The sequence below is a fragment of the Crassostrea angulata genome, chromosome 7 (assembly GCF_025612915.1).
Source record: "Crassostrea angulata isolate pt1a10 chromosome 7, ASM2561291v2, whole genome shotgun sequence".
Lineage (NCBI taxonomy): Eukaryota > Metazoa > Mollusca > Bivalvia > Ostreida > Ostreidae > Magallana > Magallana angulata.
In genome coordinates, this window is record NC_069117.1 from 25665784 (window position 1) to 25681566 (window position 15783).

General features: G+C 32.1%; 1 protein-coding gene across 1 annotated transcript; it reads right to left on the reverse strand.

Annotated features, from left to right (window-relative positions):
- Nucleotides 1-10318: 10318 nt before the first annotated feature.
- LOC128192415 (tetratricopeptide repeat protein 29-like) lies at nucleotides 10319-15759 on the reverse strand. Its single transcript, XM_052865063.1, has 10 exons — nucleotides 15613-15759; nucleotides 15157-15367; nucleotides 14621-14844; nucleotides 13718-13903; nucleotides 13186-13398; nucleotides 12948-13033; nucleotides 12708-12799; nucleotides 12054-12177; nucleotides 11255-11489; nucleotides 10319-10829 (listed from the first exon to the last, which is right to left on the reverse strand). Exons 2-10 carry the CDS (start codon nucleotides 15348-15350, stop codon nucleotides 10732-10734), a joined length of 1452 nt encoding a protein of 483 aa, XP_052721023.1. The 5' UTR covers nucleotides 15351-15367; nucleotides 15613-15759; the 3' UTR covers nucleotides 10319-10731.
- Nucleotides 15760-15783: the final 24 nt, after the last annotated feature.

The window sequence follows — 15783 nt, forward strand, 5'->3', positions numbered from 1 at the left end:
TACGATTCAAAATCGATTCGTTGTGCTATCACAGACAAAGACACTGGAAAACCTAATTATTTAAGGTATCTCACTCCTCAAATTTTGATTTCATTGCGCAGATGTACTATGTTCATTATATTTTAAAGGAATATGATTTTTTATTAATCTAAACCTCACAGAAAGATCATCATTTCATCACTTCACAACATTCATTAAGAAAATCCAAATTCTTGATATTTAAAATGTTTTTATTTCAAATCAAATTGTAACTATTATAGAAATTGTCTATTTTGAGTGCAAAAAGGTAACACAAAAATTTATGCAGCTTCTACATTTTTTTTCGTAGTCCCTCTATTCAGTGTGACCGTTGTGTATAATTAAACAATATTTCAAGAAAAAAATTTTCTTAATCAAAAATACTTACAACAAATCCTAATAAGGCTGAAATCGCATTTTAAGTGCGAAAAGGTTAAATTAAATTAACCATAACTCTGATAAACACTGACCACCCATTATCTTTGTATTTTTTAGGTGTGTTTTGTCTACAAATTTTAATGATATACTTCTCAAGAAATTTTTGATACAAGAACATCGAGGAGTGGGAAACCTTAATGAAAAAGGAATCATTCTTTGAGTATTATGAGTTGATAATTTCGGTCGGGGCGTGGTCAAATCCAATAAAGCCTAAAGGGCTTTATGATAGATTTGACCACACTCGGACCGAAATCATTACCTAATAATATTCAAAGAATGTTTCCTTATTACTTATATTTATATTATTTCCAATTTGTACACTTTAAAACAATATTATTCTAAAGCCATTATTTTTGTATGTAGCACATGCTATGTATTACTACGCAGCGCAGCCAATACCATTTTTCGGTTACGCAATAAAACACGCCCATTTTGTGTCTCTCATGTTTTATGAAGTTATTGGGTTTTAGGGTTCAAAATTGATTTGTACACGTTGAAAATATAAATATCTCTCGTTGGCACTGATGTTTGCGCGAGGGAGTCATTGATATATACCGCTGTTAGATATTTTACTTTTATTGTGAAATGTCATTATTTTTGGAACACTCCTCGTATCATATAATATTATACATGTATCTTAAAATATGGTAATGTATCGTACGATATGAATTTTAGTTCTTCGTTTGATGTTTTTTAATCGTATGATACATAGAGAATAATACATACCCTTTTCCATATCACAGCTTGTATCAGCCCGAGACTCCAATATCAGCCCGAGGGCCGAAGGCCCGAGGGATGATATTGGTCGAGGGCTGATACAAGCTGTGATATGGAAAAGGGTATCTATTATTATATTTATTACATACTAAGTAATAAAAAAAAAACATTAAATTTTTTTTGGAATTGATTATTCATATTATTTGAAAAAGTCTGCACGTGTACATGTATTTAATAAGAAATATGAGATCTTCTTGTTTTAACATGAAGCTACAGAACCGAATTTCATCAGATTTTAAAAGTTGACTGCATTAAAACACTTGCTTTCAACTGCACTTAAAAATGTCGACTGTAATTGAAAATATTTTTATTTTTCGTCTGTAAACATGCAAAGATGCCGAAGCAAAAAAAAGACAGAGGAGTTCCGAAAGGGGTGTGATACGGATCCGTATCAGCCCTGGAGGGCTGATAACCTGTATCAGCCCCGGAGGCCGATATGGATTTTGTGATGTCATCTGTATCACATATGCCAAAAACCTGTATTTATTACTAAGTATGTAATAAATTATGATATATCCATATAAAACCAATTTTGATATAGGCATATTCAAGATTTCATTGTGTTTATCAATGGATACAAATGATTTTTGATATACCGCGGTAATATGATGATGTCGGTCTCAAACTAGTGATAACTTGTCTTGTTCCGTTGAGCTTACGTTTAGAGAAGAGAAATCAAGTGAAAGCAGGAATTTTGCTTAAAAACCAGTAATTAATTAATATTTAAATTTTTTTCCTAGGTGGGACTGCTGCAAAAGACTACTTACAGCCCGACTTGCCAAGTTTTGAGATAGAGGGTAGGTCAGTGTGCGTCATCCACAGAAGAGAAACCTCTTTTAACCAGACACGTTGTCATGATGTTTTGAATTTGACATTTATAAAAGACAGTCAAACCCGCTGCATGAATCCTTTAAAAAGGAGGAAAGGGGAGACTATTACACTTTTCTGAAGTTGGAAAACACTGCATCCAAAGACAGTATTCAGCTAAAGAGATCAATAAACGAAATCTAAAAGAACCATTGGTTGTCAGATGGTACCAAACTCATTGTCCTTCTCGTCCATGGGCTGAAGTATTATATCAAAATCAACATATCTTGGTTCTTAATGAACAGATATAGATATAGAAGTCAAAGAACAGAGGTAGATATGTGACTGGTTGAATTATATAGAGGACAACACTTGTCGATAAAGTTAAAAAAAAAACCAAAACGCAATACACGTACTAAAATAAGTTCAGGAAAAGTAAATTACATTGAGTGTGAACTATCAAGAAGAGGCCAGAACTATAGGAATTTCAATGACAATGTGCATATTCTGACATCATTTTTATAATGCAAATTCGTGTGCTAACAAAATATTTTTACCCATTTCAGTACCTCTCTAATATTTTCTTAATTTCTTTTCTCTGTTGTCCTTTTCTAAAAATTCATGTTTTTTGTTTAAAAAAAATCACATAGAAATTCCAGGCCTCGTCAAAGTTTTAAAAAAATCACTTTTTATCATGTCTTTAAGCATTTTGTCTCTTAATTGTAATGGTCTGAGAAACAAAGAAAAAAGAAAAAGAGTCTTTGATTACTTAAATCAAATGAATTATGATATATACTGCCTTCAGGAGACACATTTTGATAAGGATTTGGAGGAGACTGTTAAAGGAGAGTGGAATGGGACCTGGTTCTTTGATAATTTAACAAATAAATCAGGTGGTGTAGCAATTCTGTTTAGAAAAGCAGCTGCTTTTGGAGACAAAAAAACAGTTGATGAAGGTAGATGTCTTATGATAGAGTTTTTTACTGGGGAGAAGAGGTGCCTTCTTTGTTGTATATATGGATATAATGAGGATAAGCCACTGGAAGAATTTTTTAAACAAGTGGAGAAGGAAGTTGATGAGTTTTGTTGTGAAAATGTTATACTATGTGGAGATTTTAACGTGGTATTAAATCCAGAATTAGATTATAAAGATCATACCAAATCAAAAAGAAGCAGTGAAGCAAGGAAAGCGTTATCAAAACTTATGGAAAACCAAAAATTGGTTGATATTTTTCGTAAAATGAATCCAGGTGTCCCAGCATTTACCTATCAGAGAGCAAATCACCCCAGTAGTGCTAGATTAGACTTTTTTCTGATATCCGAGAATCTGCAGTCAAATTTTCTTCCAGGAATACATTGTATAGAATCAGGAATTATAAAGAGTGGTACCGGTGTAGTAGACCATTCTATTATTACTTTATCTTTAATTGAAATTGGAGAAGGTTTATGGGAATTCGACAATTCCCTTTTATTAAATGAAAAATTTGTTGAATCAATAAAATATGTGGTCCTATTAAACAAAGTTGATGTTCCTACAGTGGACTACCAGGAATATTTCGAGAATCTTCTTCAGAAAATTAAATCAAAATGCATTTTGTATTCCGCAAACAAGAATCATTCAAAAACTCTTCATGAACAAAGTAAGGGAGTGGAAGAAGGGGAATTAAGAAGTATTTTGAGCGGAATTATTCCATGCATCAAGCTAGAAAATGACTTTATCTATGAGCAGTCAGTTATTCTGAAAAAAACCAAAGAATACTATGAAGAATTGTATAGACGTAATGAATACGACCCTGACGAGGATGAGGATGACCTTAAGAAATATTTTTCATTTCTGAATGAAAAGAAGCTTTTTGACAAAATTTCATCAGATGCATATGGTCCAATAACTTGGAGAGAAGCAAAAGAAACACTGGAGAGAATGAAATCAAATGATTCACCAGGTTCTGATGGATTTACACTAGAATTTTTTAATGTATTTTGGAAAAATCTTGGTGATTTTGTTGTTCAATCAATTAATGATGGATATGACAATAAAATGTTGAGTGAAACTCAGAGACATGGAATCATTACATGCTTGCCTAAGGAAGACAAACCCAAGCATTTAATAGAGAACTGGAGACCAGTGTATCAATTGAATACTGTGTATAAAATTGCATCTGGTTCAATTGCTTATAGAATTCAAAAACATTTAGAGAAGATTATTTATCCTGACCAAACTGGCTTTATACATGGTAGCAAGGAAGTTGAAAATATTAGACTTGTATATGATGTGATGCAATATACTGAAGAAGAAAATATTCCAGGTTTGCTTCTCTTTGTTGATTTTGAAGAAGCATTTGATTTTGTGTCCTGGTCTTTTATTGAGAAATCACTTGAATCTTTTAATTTTGATGAATCTATTAGAAAATGGATTGATATATTTCAAACAGGTATAACAGCAGCTGTGAATCAGGGAGGAAACATATCAGAAACTTTTGATTTGCACCGCGGATGTCGCGAGGGCGATCCATTATCACCATATCTAATTATGATATGTGCTGAAATCCTTGCTATCAAAATAAGAGAAAGCAATGACATCAATGGTATTAACTTTTTAGGAAGGGAAGAGAAAATCCTTACATTTACTGGTGACACTTTAATTCTAATGTTGGATGGCAGTAGAGAGTCTTTAGAATCAAGTCTAGGAATATTAAGAAAGTTTGCTAAAATGTCAGGTATTCATGTCAACCTTGACGAAGCAAAAGGTATTTGGTTAGGAAGCTCTGAATGCTGTGATTTTGTGTTAGAACCACCAAACAAAGCCCTTAAATTGGGAGAGAAAACTTTTAAGTTACATGGCATTAAATTTGACACTGCAAATCTGCAAAATGTATGTAATATGAATATCAGGTTACAGTTAAAAAATATAAGGGAAATATCAAGACATTGGAAACATAAAAAATCAATACCTGAAGATCTTTTGAAAGTTTTGGAAACAGATATTTTGCCAAGTTGCCTACAAATATTTTCCACCCTTCCTAATCCCTCCGATTTACTGCTGGATGAATTGGAAAGGAAATTACTCTATTTTGCAAAGGGAAGTACTGCTAGCCGCGAATTGTTGATGACTGATTGTGGTGGCATGAAAGAAATCATGATGTCAATGAAATTGGCATGGATGAAAGACTTACTACAGAGATTTGACTTAGATAAAAGAAAAATGGCTTTATGTGGGAGGAAATATATCCAAGAGAAAAGTAAAGATATATCCAATTTGTTTTGGAAAGACGTTTTAAAGGCCTGGTTATATTTCTCAAAAAAATCGTCAGAACAAAGAACACATCCGGCCTCTATGGAGCCTCTGTTTTTCAACCAAAATATTTTGATTGAAAATAAAACAATTTTTTATGAGAGTTGGTTTAAGAAAAAAGTTGTATTTATTAATGATGTTTTGAAAGAAAATAATTCCATTATGACCTTAGACGAGTTCAAAACAGAGTTTGATTTAGAGGTTCCTTCTCCAACTTATAACAAAATGAGGGCTGCTATTGAAAAATGGGTAAAAAAAGAAAATGCTAAAAAAGTTAAAATGTCACGAAAGAAATACATCAAGTCACTTTTGGAGGCAATTTTTAATTTAGCTGTTCAATGCAACCCATCACTGCAGATGCATTTTACTATGGACCTATTTAATTAAACAATGATGGTAGCAAGCAATACAGACAAACTATATTACCCATACTAGAGATTATGCACATTTTTTTTAATAACTATGAAGATTTCAGAGAGAAGTATTCATACAAGTACATGTAGTTCTTTAAAACTCAGCTAGATAAAATTAAAATGTTATTGCTTAACAAATTAGGTATATAACTAGTTAATAGTATATGAAGATGAAGTAGCATATGAAGCTTTTATTCAATAGGTTAAAATCCTCAATAAAGAATCATATGCATGACTAATGAGTATATTGCATGCACATTTGATGGAGCCTGGGAACACTGGTTAGGATCTCTCTCTCTCTCTCTCTCTCTCTCTCTCTCTCTCTCTCTCTCTCTCTCTCTCTCTCTCAAAAGAAACCTTCACGGATGAAAAAAGTTTAATAAAGTGATTGGAAAATGGAAAACTTCATAAAGTGTAATAAAGTGATTGGAAAACGTTCATAAACTGTAATAAAGTGATTGGAAAACGTCATATAAGTGTACTATAGTGATAGGAAGACTTGTACCGTGTGTCCAGGCTATATGATCTGTGTCAGAGCTGTGAGTCCAAGGGAATCCACTTGGAGCATAACTTCATGATGTATGACACCCCTGTCCACCCTGGATATATGGATTCCCCTTCTCCTGGCCCCCAAGACCCCAGTGTCCCTCCGGGCCTCGAGCAGTGGTGGCGAACAATGATATCTGGAACTTGATGGCATTAAATGGAAGCTGGCAAATTTTAGAAATATTTAACAGCATGTAAAAGAAGGTCAGCAAAGAGTGAAATATCAACGATCCTGAAGGATCGCAGATACCCTTTGTAGATGGAGGGTAGATTGTCGTGAGTGTTTTTTTTTTGTTTACCTGTGGCCAAGTTGGGTGCATACCTCACTTATATAGTACTCCTGTGTAAAAAGGTACCTGTAAAAATTGAATTATTTGTATATGGTTGTCTTGAATTGTTAAAGAATTGCTGAAGCTCTGCAGCAGATGCTGGGAATGGCCGGGATTCCACAACGAGGGGGAATGGCTATAAAACCTGTTGGAGCAGAAGGAGGGAAACATGGTGTGGCTTCATGGCCTAAACTCACGGTACCAACGAAAATATACAGAACCCGAGACAGATTGGACTTGTCTTGACTTCTTAATTTTGGTGGATATTGTAAATTTTTGTAGTTTGGTAACTTTTCCTATGATAATACGTACCGGTTATATGAATCAATACCTTGTATATATGTGTATTTGCATTGCTTTTTTTTGTTGTTGTTAATTATAGATTATATATATTTTGGAAACTATTTACCAGTAAATATTTTGTGTATATACCATGTAAACATGTATATAATTGATCTTGCATTGTACAGATGTAGATATAAACAAAATTATATGTATATACAAATTTGAGGAATATTTGAATTCATACGTGCAAAACATGTCTTATATATATTAATTATTTCAAAGATGGCATTTGCAGAGGAGCAGTGACTTTTTAATAGACTGTCGATCAGTGACTGTTAAATTTGAAATTCTCAAAATGTTTGATGAATTAATATATTTCCTTTTGTTAAAGAGGTTTTGTTAAATCTTTTGATTTTGATTCTACTGAATTTATGTTTTTAGAAATATTTAAAAATGTCTTAATCAATTAATAAAATGTTATAAGCAAAAAATATCACTAATTATGCTTTTCACAAGTAATGGTACAAGGTAATTAACAAAGATCACTTGTACAGGAGGGGTTAGGTAAAAAAAATAATTGCAAGTGGATGATACTTTATTTTCATGAAGAAAATTGATGGCATGTATATGAAAAGATAATGTATATGAAACAAAAAAAGGTGAGGTTAAGGAGGCTGGATGGTCAACAAGTTAACCACTAGATCAGTCGAATCTGGTTTAAAAATGGCCACAACCATTGAGCCCACCAAACTCTCAATCTCTCAATTTATTTGCTATGTTGAAACTCTGTCTACTTTTTTATGCCGATGACACTGTCTTAATATCTGAATCTGCGCCTGACTTACAAAAGGCTTTAGATGTGTTTGCAAATTATTGTGATATATGGAAACTTAATGTCAATATAGCCAAAACAAAATTCCTCATTTTTTCAAAAGGTGCAATGTTAAAGCGTAAATTTTTGTATAAAGGAGTAACTATTGAAAACGTAAAATCATTTTGCTATTTGGGTATTGTTTTATCAAGAAGTGGAAAATTTAATAATGCTAAAAAGCATTTAGTAGAACAAGCGTCAAATGCATTGTATGGTGTTTTACGAAAAATACGTTATTTTAGCCTACCAATTAATTGTCAGTTAGACTTATTTGACAAGGTCATTAACCCAATTTTACTTTACTCGTGCGAAGTGTGGGGTTACGAAAATTTAGATATTATTGAAAAGATACATTTAAAATTTTTGAAATTTATTCTTAATCTTAAATCTAGTACTCCAAATTGTATGGTGTATGGAGAAACTGGAAGGTATCCATTGTCACTCTTTGTTAAAATTAAAATGATAATGTACTGGGCAAAAGTTTTGACAGCCCACGATTGTAAACTCACTAATGTAATCTATTGTTATTTTTATAGATGTTACAAAAATGGATCTTCTATACATCCATGGATACAATGTATACATCATATACTCAACTCGTGCGGGTTGTCATATATATGGGAAAATCAAACAATATGTAGTTATAACTGGCTTAAGTCAACAGTTAAAGAAATATTACAAAATCAATTTGTACAAAATTGGAGAAGTATTGTAGATAACTCACCAAAATGTATTAATTATAGAATTTTTAAAACAAATCTCAATTTAGAAAAGTACTTGTTGATTTTACCTACAGATCTACGGATCACGTTTACAAAATTACGAACATGTAATCATCGATTCCCCATTGAAACAGGTAGATGGCATAATATTGAAAAACATTTAAGAAAATGTACAATGTGTGATTCTAATAGTATTGGGGATGAATTTCATTATGTTTTAGAATGTACATATTTTGTAAACGACAGAAAAATGTTTTTACCCAAGAGATATTATGAAAACCCAAATATTATAAAATTTAACGAGCTCATGAATACTTTTAATGTAGAAAAACTAAAAAAACTTGTCAATATTTATTAAGAAAATTTTCAAAGTTTGTTCTTCCAGAAACCAACTTTAACCTTTTAACCTTTTTTTTTGTCATTATTACTTCTACTGTACATGTGATCCTTGACTGTATTCGTGTACATTTGTATATACTGATTTTGAACCTCAAATACCAGTGAACTGGTCTTGAGCGAATAAAGAATTGAATTGAAAAGATAATGTTTATGAAACAAAAAACGTGAGGTTAAGGAGCCTGGATGATCAGCAAATTAACCATTAGATCAGTCGAATCTGGTCTAAAAATGGCCACAACCATTGAGCCCACCAAACTATCAATCTCTCAATGTTCTTAATGCTTACAGCGAAAAAGAATTTGTAAAGTTTTAAAAAATTCAAAATCTATTAGGGTCATTTTACTTTATCAGACAAGGTAATTTTACATTTATCCAATTTCACTTGTTAAAAATTTACACAGTTAAACAAGTGCCTCAACACAATTAATTACATTTTAGAGAGATAAAAAAAATGCTAGGAATTGGCACAAGAAGTGAGTATTATAGCTGCATATCTATATAGCCTGTCTGATTGTAACGGTCAGAAAATGTTTCATGTGGTACCTAGTACTAATAAACAGTGTAGTTTTCTGTCCAATACCAGTTTTCACAAAATCTCAGTAGTCTGAAGACTGCTGCAAGTAAATTTTGATAGACTTTTGGATATTTCAAAGTCACACACACTTAACAAATATTTTGGTAAATAGTTACAATATTTTTTAATTCTAAATTATAAATAAATTAATTTTGTGATATTTAAAATAAATTTATCAAAATAATATAAGTTAAGATTGATATTGGTTGACTGTGTTCTTCAAATTTTTATGCAGAATTTACTTTCAAACTTTTTAAAAAAAATGTAGGGGATCATGGAATTTGTTTGGGGGCCAGTTCCTTCAGACAGAGCATGTGTCCTGTCGGCTGCAAGTTTAAATGTTTTGGTAAAGACTTGAATTAATGTTAATTTTTCATATTATTAGCATTCCTAATTACATGTAAGAACAAAGATAAAGTTTACAAAATATCAAACTCAAAATGCGATGAGTTTTAATGATTAATTTCCCCATTGAAGGATGCTGTAAATTTTTCCAATGGGCATGGCCCCAGTACCAAATAGGGGTGAGAAGCAACGAGTTTCATGGCTTAAAACTTACTGTCTAATGAAAGTTCAAAATAAAACAAGAATTATACATGTGCAAAAATATTCATGGGCAATATAGCTCTTCTAGTGGATATCTATCATCACAAACCAGTCCATCATCTATGTACCCAGCAGTAAAAAAATGCATATAATTTTAATTGCACCTGGAAACTTAACCTCAACAGAGATCATTCCAGTTTAAATACTGCCAATGATTTGTAATATATTTAGTTTACGATTCTTATCTACTGCTTTTACATGTATTTTGTTTGACGCAAATATGCAGCATAACATCACTCCCTTTTTAAGTTTTATGTAAGTGAATTTATTTAATGACATTTTTACATTTTACAAAAAACAAAAAATGTACAATCAACATGATGTAGATAGAATGACATTTACAGAACAGAATGCAATACAGATTGTGCCTGTACCAAATCAAGTTCAATATTAGGCACATAAGGCACTCCTATATCAGTAACATGACATTTCATACTTTATATGTACATATGTACTAGCACATATTGTAATCATGTTCTTTCACAGGAATTAAGTATGAATGCACTAAGCATTATATATATATGTATCAACAAGAATAAAATATCACAGGATCTTTTTTTTCTACACCTTATAGGGTTTGAACCACATTGATCTTAAGTTTTTGGTTCATTTCTGAAATTGTACTTCACTTTTGAAATTCTAAATGATCTCCCTTTAGCTTGCTTCCTCTCCCTTGCTTGACTCCGCTTTTTCAGAGGCAGGCTTTTCAGGTTCCTCTTTGGGTGCTGATGGTGCAGGGGGCTCCTCTACTTCTACAAGTTAAAAATATCAAATAAAATGCTAACCTCTATATTTTGGATACCACAAAGTGGGTACACAATTAAATTAATGCACATATTTTTGTTTACATATTAATTGAAGATTCCTTATTTTGTGCGAGTTTCAAATTCAGCAATTCTGACTTTTTTCTATCAAACTGAGTTTGTTTGATGATGGTATTATAAAATTGTGAATTTCAAACTTTTTAAAAATTTATTTTTTAAAGCTTACAATTAAAAAAAAAATAATGGCAAGATTTTATAACCTGCATACATGGCAGATGTTTTTCTGTTTCTCACAATTTTGAGTTGATTATAATTCTGCATATTAACATGAAATTAGGAATCTACTACATGTTTATTGTATTCATATTAATTGTGCAACTAGCTGGTGATAAAAAATCTCATCATCAACATACTTGGCTCAGGGAAAGGCTTCTTAAAGTCGTCAGTTCTAGCATCCTTCCACTCACAGAGCCTCTCTAGGGCCGGGCGGGTTCCCATGACGATGTGCTCGCTCAGTCCCTTCAACATCTTGTGTGCCATGGAGATGCCATACTGGACTCTGTTTGTGTTGATGGATTCTAAGTCTCCCATGGATCGGGCTATGTTGTAAGCCTTACTGAAATACTCAGTGGCTTCTTCATACCGACCCTAAAATCAATAATGTAAAATAAAATGTTATTATTTTAAAAAATCACATTTAAAGAAAACAATTTTTTAAAATTTTTGTCTTCCTGGAATTATGTTCGATAACTCTAAATTATTCTGATTCTTTTATTTGTACCATAAACTTGCCTATGATAAAGACAGATTTATTTAGTCTTTTAGAGTTAGTATAACGATCAGTTATTCAACGAAATGCTTAGCTAATAGTGGATTCACGGAGATCTACTACATGTATAAGAAGGTAAAGGGGTTCGAGCCACCAATGCACCGTTACAACCTTCTTCTTTTTTTTAACCTCAACTCTTATATTTATTTCATTATATTCATCTTGGGCAAATTTGCAATAACTTTGTAAAATGCATGGATACAATCTAAAATTTTACTTCATTTATTTCATTTATTAAGTTTATATAAGACAAATAACATTTTAATGATGAAAAAATACTTTGAGGCTGAGGATTGGAGAACCTTAATTTTTGAGAATTCCAAACTTTTTGTTAATCATAAATACAACTACCAATTTAATAAAGAATATTTGTTATGACTCACCAAAGAATTAAATATATTTCCCAGATTATGACAAGCTTTACTGAGGCCTTTCTCCTCCCCGCTCTGTTCCGTGACCTCCACAAATTTCATCAGATAGTCTATACTTTTCTCTAGTTTACCTTGCCTGAAAGAATAGATTTGTCTCCATTATCAACCATTTTTCCATTTCATAATGAAAAAATATTATCATTTAATGATTATCTTCTCTCCCTCCAGCTGCGAGATACCAGATGATTAGTACATGATGACTATGATTCATTAACATTATTAAACAGATACTGTAAATTTCTAATTAAACGTGAAAAATTTAAAATCGCGAGAAGCACCCCTCGGGGATTTTAAAATCTCACCATTATTTTTTGGGAGTTGGGAACAATAAGAAATATTAATATATGTTTGGCATTCGCATTTTTACATTCTTGTGATTTGATTCAAAACAGCGGGATTGCGGAATTAAATACTTGTGTAATATTAGGAATTTACAGTATACATATATCCAGTAGGTACCTGGTTGTTATTTTTATAAGAAAATTTAAATCGATATCAGCATGATACCATATAATCTCCATTCCCCCTTAAAAAATTAAATAGCCTTACAATGATTTCGAGGAAAAAAATCATCTACAGTAGATTAAAATGGCATATTTTACAAACCTTGCATAGGATTTGGCAATGGCATCACATGCTTTACCAATACCATCACTATCCTTGGTTGCATTACATGTATCCAAGTAGTTGTTTAAGTACTGCAAAACATGAAAGGATAATTATTGTTCCTTGCATAGTCACCATGCATGGATGAATTCATTCATGCTTTACTAGTTAATCCATTCACTACTGAATGCATGTATTTCTTTTCTCTTTAATCAAAATGCACAAATAAAATGAATGTACCTCTAAAGCAGTTTCACCCTCTCCAATTTTATCGTAGGCCTGTCCCAATCTGTAAGCAGCCTGTCCCTCAAGAACTCTGTCATTGCCTGTAAAAATCAACAATCCAAATAATTAAACCTCTTAACATTGAAAAGTTCAATTGATACTAAAATTCCATTAGTCTTTTAATAAGATTTCCATTTTAAGTTTCCTACTCTAACGAATATTGTAATACATAATGTGACATAATCATCCTTACTTTCTGTGGCAAATTTATGGGCTTTTTTGAGGTATTCGAGGGAATTCTGTTGGTCCTCCTCCTCCATTCGCTGACCAATGGTGGTATAAATGCGACTGAGATTGATACAGGCATCTGTGTGGTAGGTGAATCCGTCTGCTTGAATCCACTCCTTGTGTTCAACGGCCAGCTTGTAGTAGTTCTCAAAATGTTCAGCTGCCTCAAAGTATTGACCTATAACAGATAAAATACAATTTTTGAAAAAATTTAGTTTATCCATCTTTATTTACCGGTATTTGAGATTTTAAGACGCAAGTTCAGGTATCTACCATTAATCTTTTATTTCACTTGCTAAAGGTTTTGTGAATTTGAAGTAGATCTCTATACTTTTTTTATATGTGCATATGTATTTTTGCCGATCATGAAATGACTGTTGTAAAAAATAGCATTGGTGAAAATTACTGAATATACTGTCTCTGGAACAATGGAGAAAAAGCAAATACATGTAGTGCTTTCATATAGAACCAATATAATTTTGACACTCCATCCATACCATTGTCCTCAAGTGCAGCTCCCACATTATAGTAGCCTTGGGCCCGGAGCTTTCCGCCGTCACCTTTGATGCTGGAACTTGTTTCCAGACAGGTGTTAAAGAAGTGATCGGATAACCATTTATCTCCTGTTGACTGGAAGTAACGAGCAAGCTCGAATCTGTTGTGGTACACCTCTGAGTGGTCATCTGTGAAAATTATAAAATGGTTGGCACATTATAATTACCCGGTAATAAAAATTTCGTGCACTCTGTCTCACTTTATTCTGTTAAATTTTTTCTATACCGTAATCGTGATAAAATACTTGTACAAAGAAATTCATTATCAATGCTCTCAATCAAACAAAAGAGTAAAAAATTTAGTTCAGGACTTCTAGATGAGGATTACCTAAGGTTTACATCACTGACATTCAATTTGAGTTAGGTAATCACTTCACTAAAATATGCTGTACATGATAGATGTGGTATAGTATTGTAGAGAAGCAATTTACAATTCTAATTTCTGTACTGCAAAAGATTGAGCTGTTTGTAGATTGATAGATTTATCTATTATTTATCGAAATTTGCAAACTTAGCTGACAAATATAGTATAAGTATTTCCAAAATGCTTCTGAAATACAGATTACTTTGTTGCAGTTGGCCATGCTATGAAATGGATTCTTTTAAAAACACTGATTAGAAAATTTTCATAATGATTTCACTGCATGTAAACTACATATAAATCACAAAAATTGTTTTTCCTAAGACACAATATGATAAACATGCATGCAAAGTAAAATGTGTGTCTAAAATGAAATACATGTATTCAAGTACGGTAAATGTTTTATGTTTACACAACTGCTTGATAAACTATCAATCAATATATTACGAGCAACATCAACATCATAACAGCTGTGACTTCATTACCTTTCCTCATAGCTTCCTCTGCTTTTGTCAGGTGAAATTTAAGCTTGTCCAGTTCTTGATGTCTGTCTTTTAACATTGTTTGTGTCCACATTAATGACTCTTCTCCCTGTGCTAATCTCTCCTCTTCTTGTTGTTTGATAAGTGCAAAAAGTTCACTAAAAGACTTGTGATATCCATCTTGTAACATATCCAGACACAAATTATGTTTGTATGTGTTTCTGTAGCTGTAATTAGAATAGGTTGGTTACTTAATGATTTGATGAACATGAAGCTGTAGATTTATAATTTCTCAGTTTTAATAATATATTTGACTAAAATCATGCAGCTCTTAATAGGACATTGCACCGATCGCACAAGTATCGAAATGTTTTTGTTTGCATTTCTAAAGCTTAGAATATTATTCAGTATTTGAAAAATTAAATTCTATTGTCATTTGCAAGTTCATCTTATATATTCTAAACTGACACATGAGATTATCACACACTAAAAAACTTAATGCATAATTATGTTAACCCTAATATTAATTATATATGTACCTCGAAGTTTGTTTCTTTGATAAATCTGGCTGTTGTTGTCTAAGAACTTCTTGTTTAAATAAAATTTCACGATCTGTTTTTCCAATTTTCATCAGTGGCTTCAGTTTACCACTAGGTGGTCCCTTAGGAGCAGGTACTGTATACCCTTGTTTGCTCCCACTAGGGGACTTGATGGGCGGCAGAGTGGCCGCCATTATGGCTTTTACATTTACTGAAAATTAGATAAAATCAAAATCCATTATTTCAAAAAAACATATTTAACTTTATGCAATTAATCGTGTTATTTTAACATAGCTCCACACACAAAGTTTAAAGAAACAGACATATGGACTGAAAAACAAATGTCAGTTGTTATTAGTACACTGTATTCAGATCGAATACATAGTCTTTTATTCATGAAACTTCAAAATAATGTTTGTTTATCTATTATTGTCAATCAAAAAGCCATTATGTTACCTAAACTCCCAGATTAATGAATCTACACTCGTTTCACTTTGTCTGCCATTAGTTGTTGGTTGACATGGTAGCAACTGTTCCGCAGTGAATTATGTATATAATTTTTCTGAACGTTATGTAGCTAATTAAAAACAATGACTGTTCCATTCATTTTATATATAACATGCATGA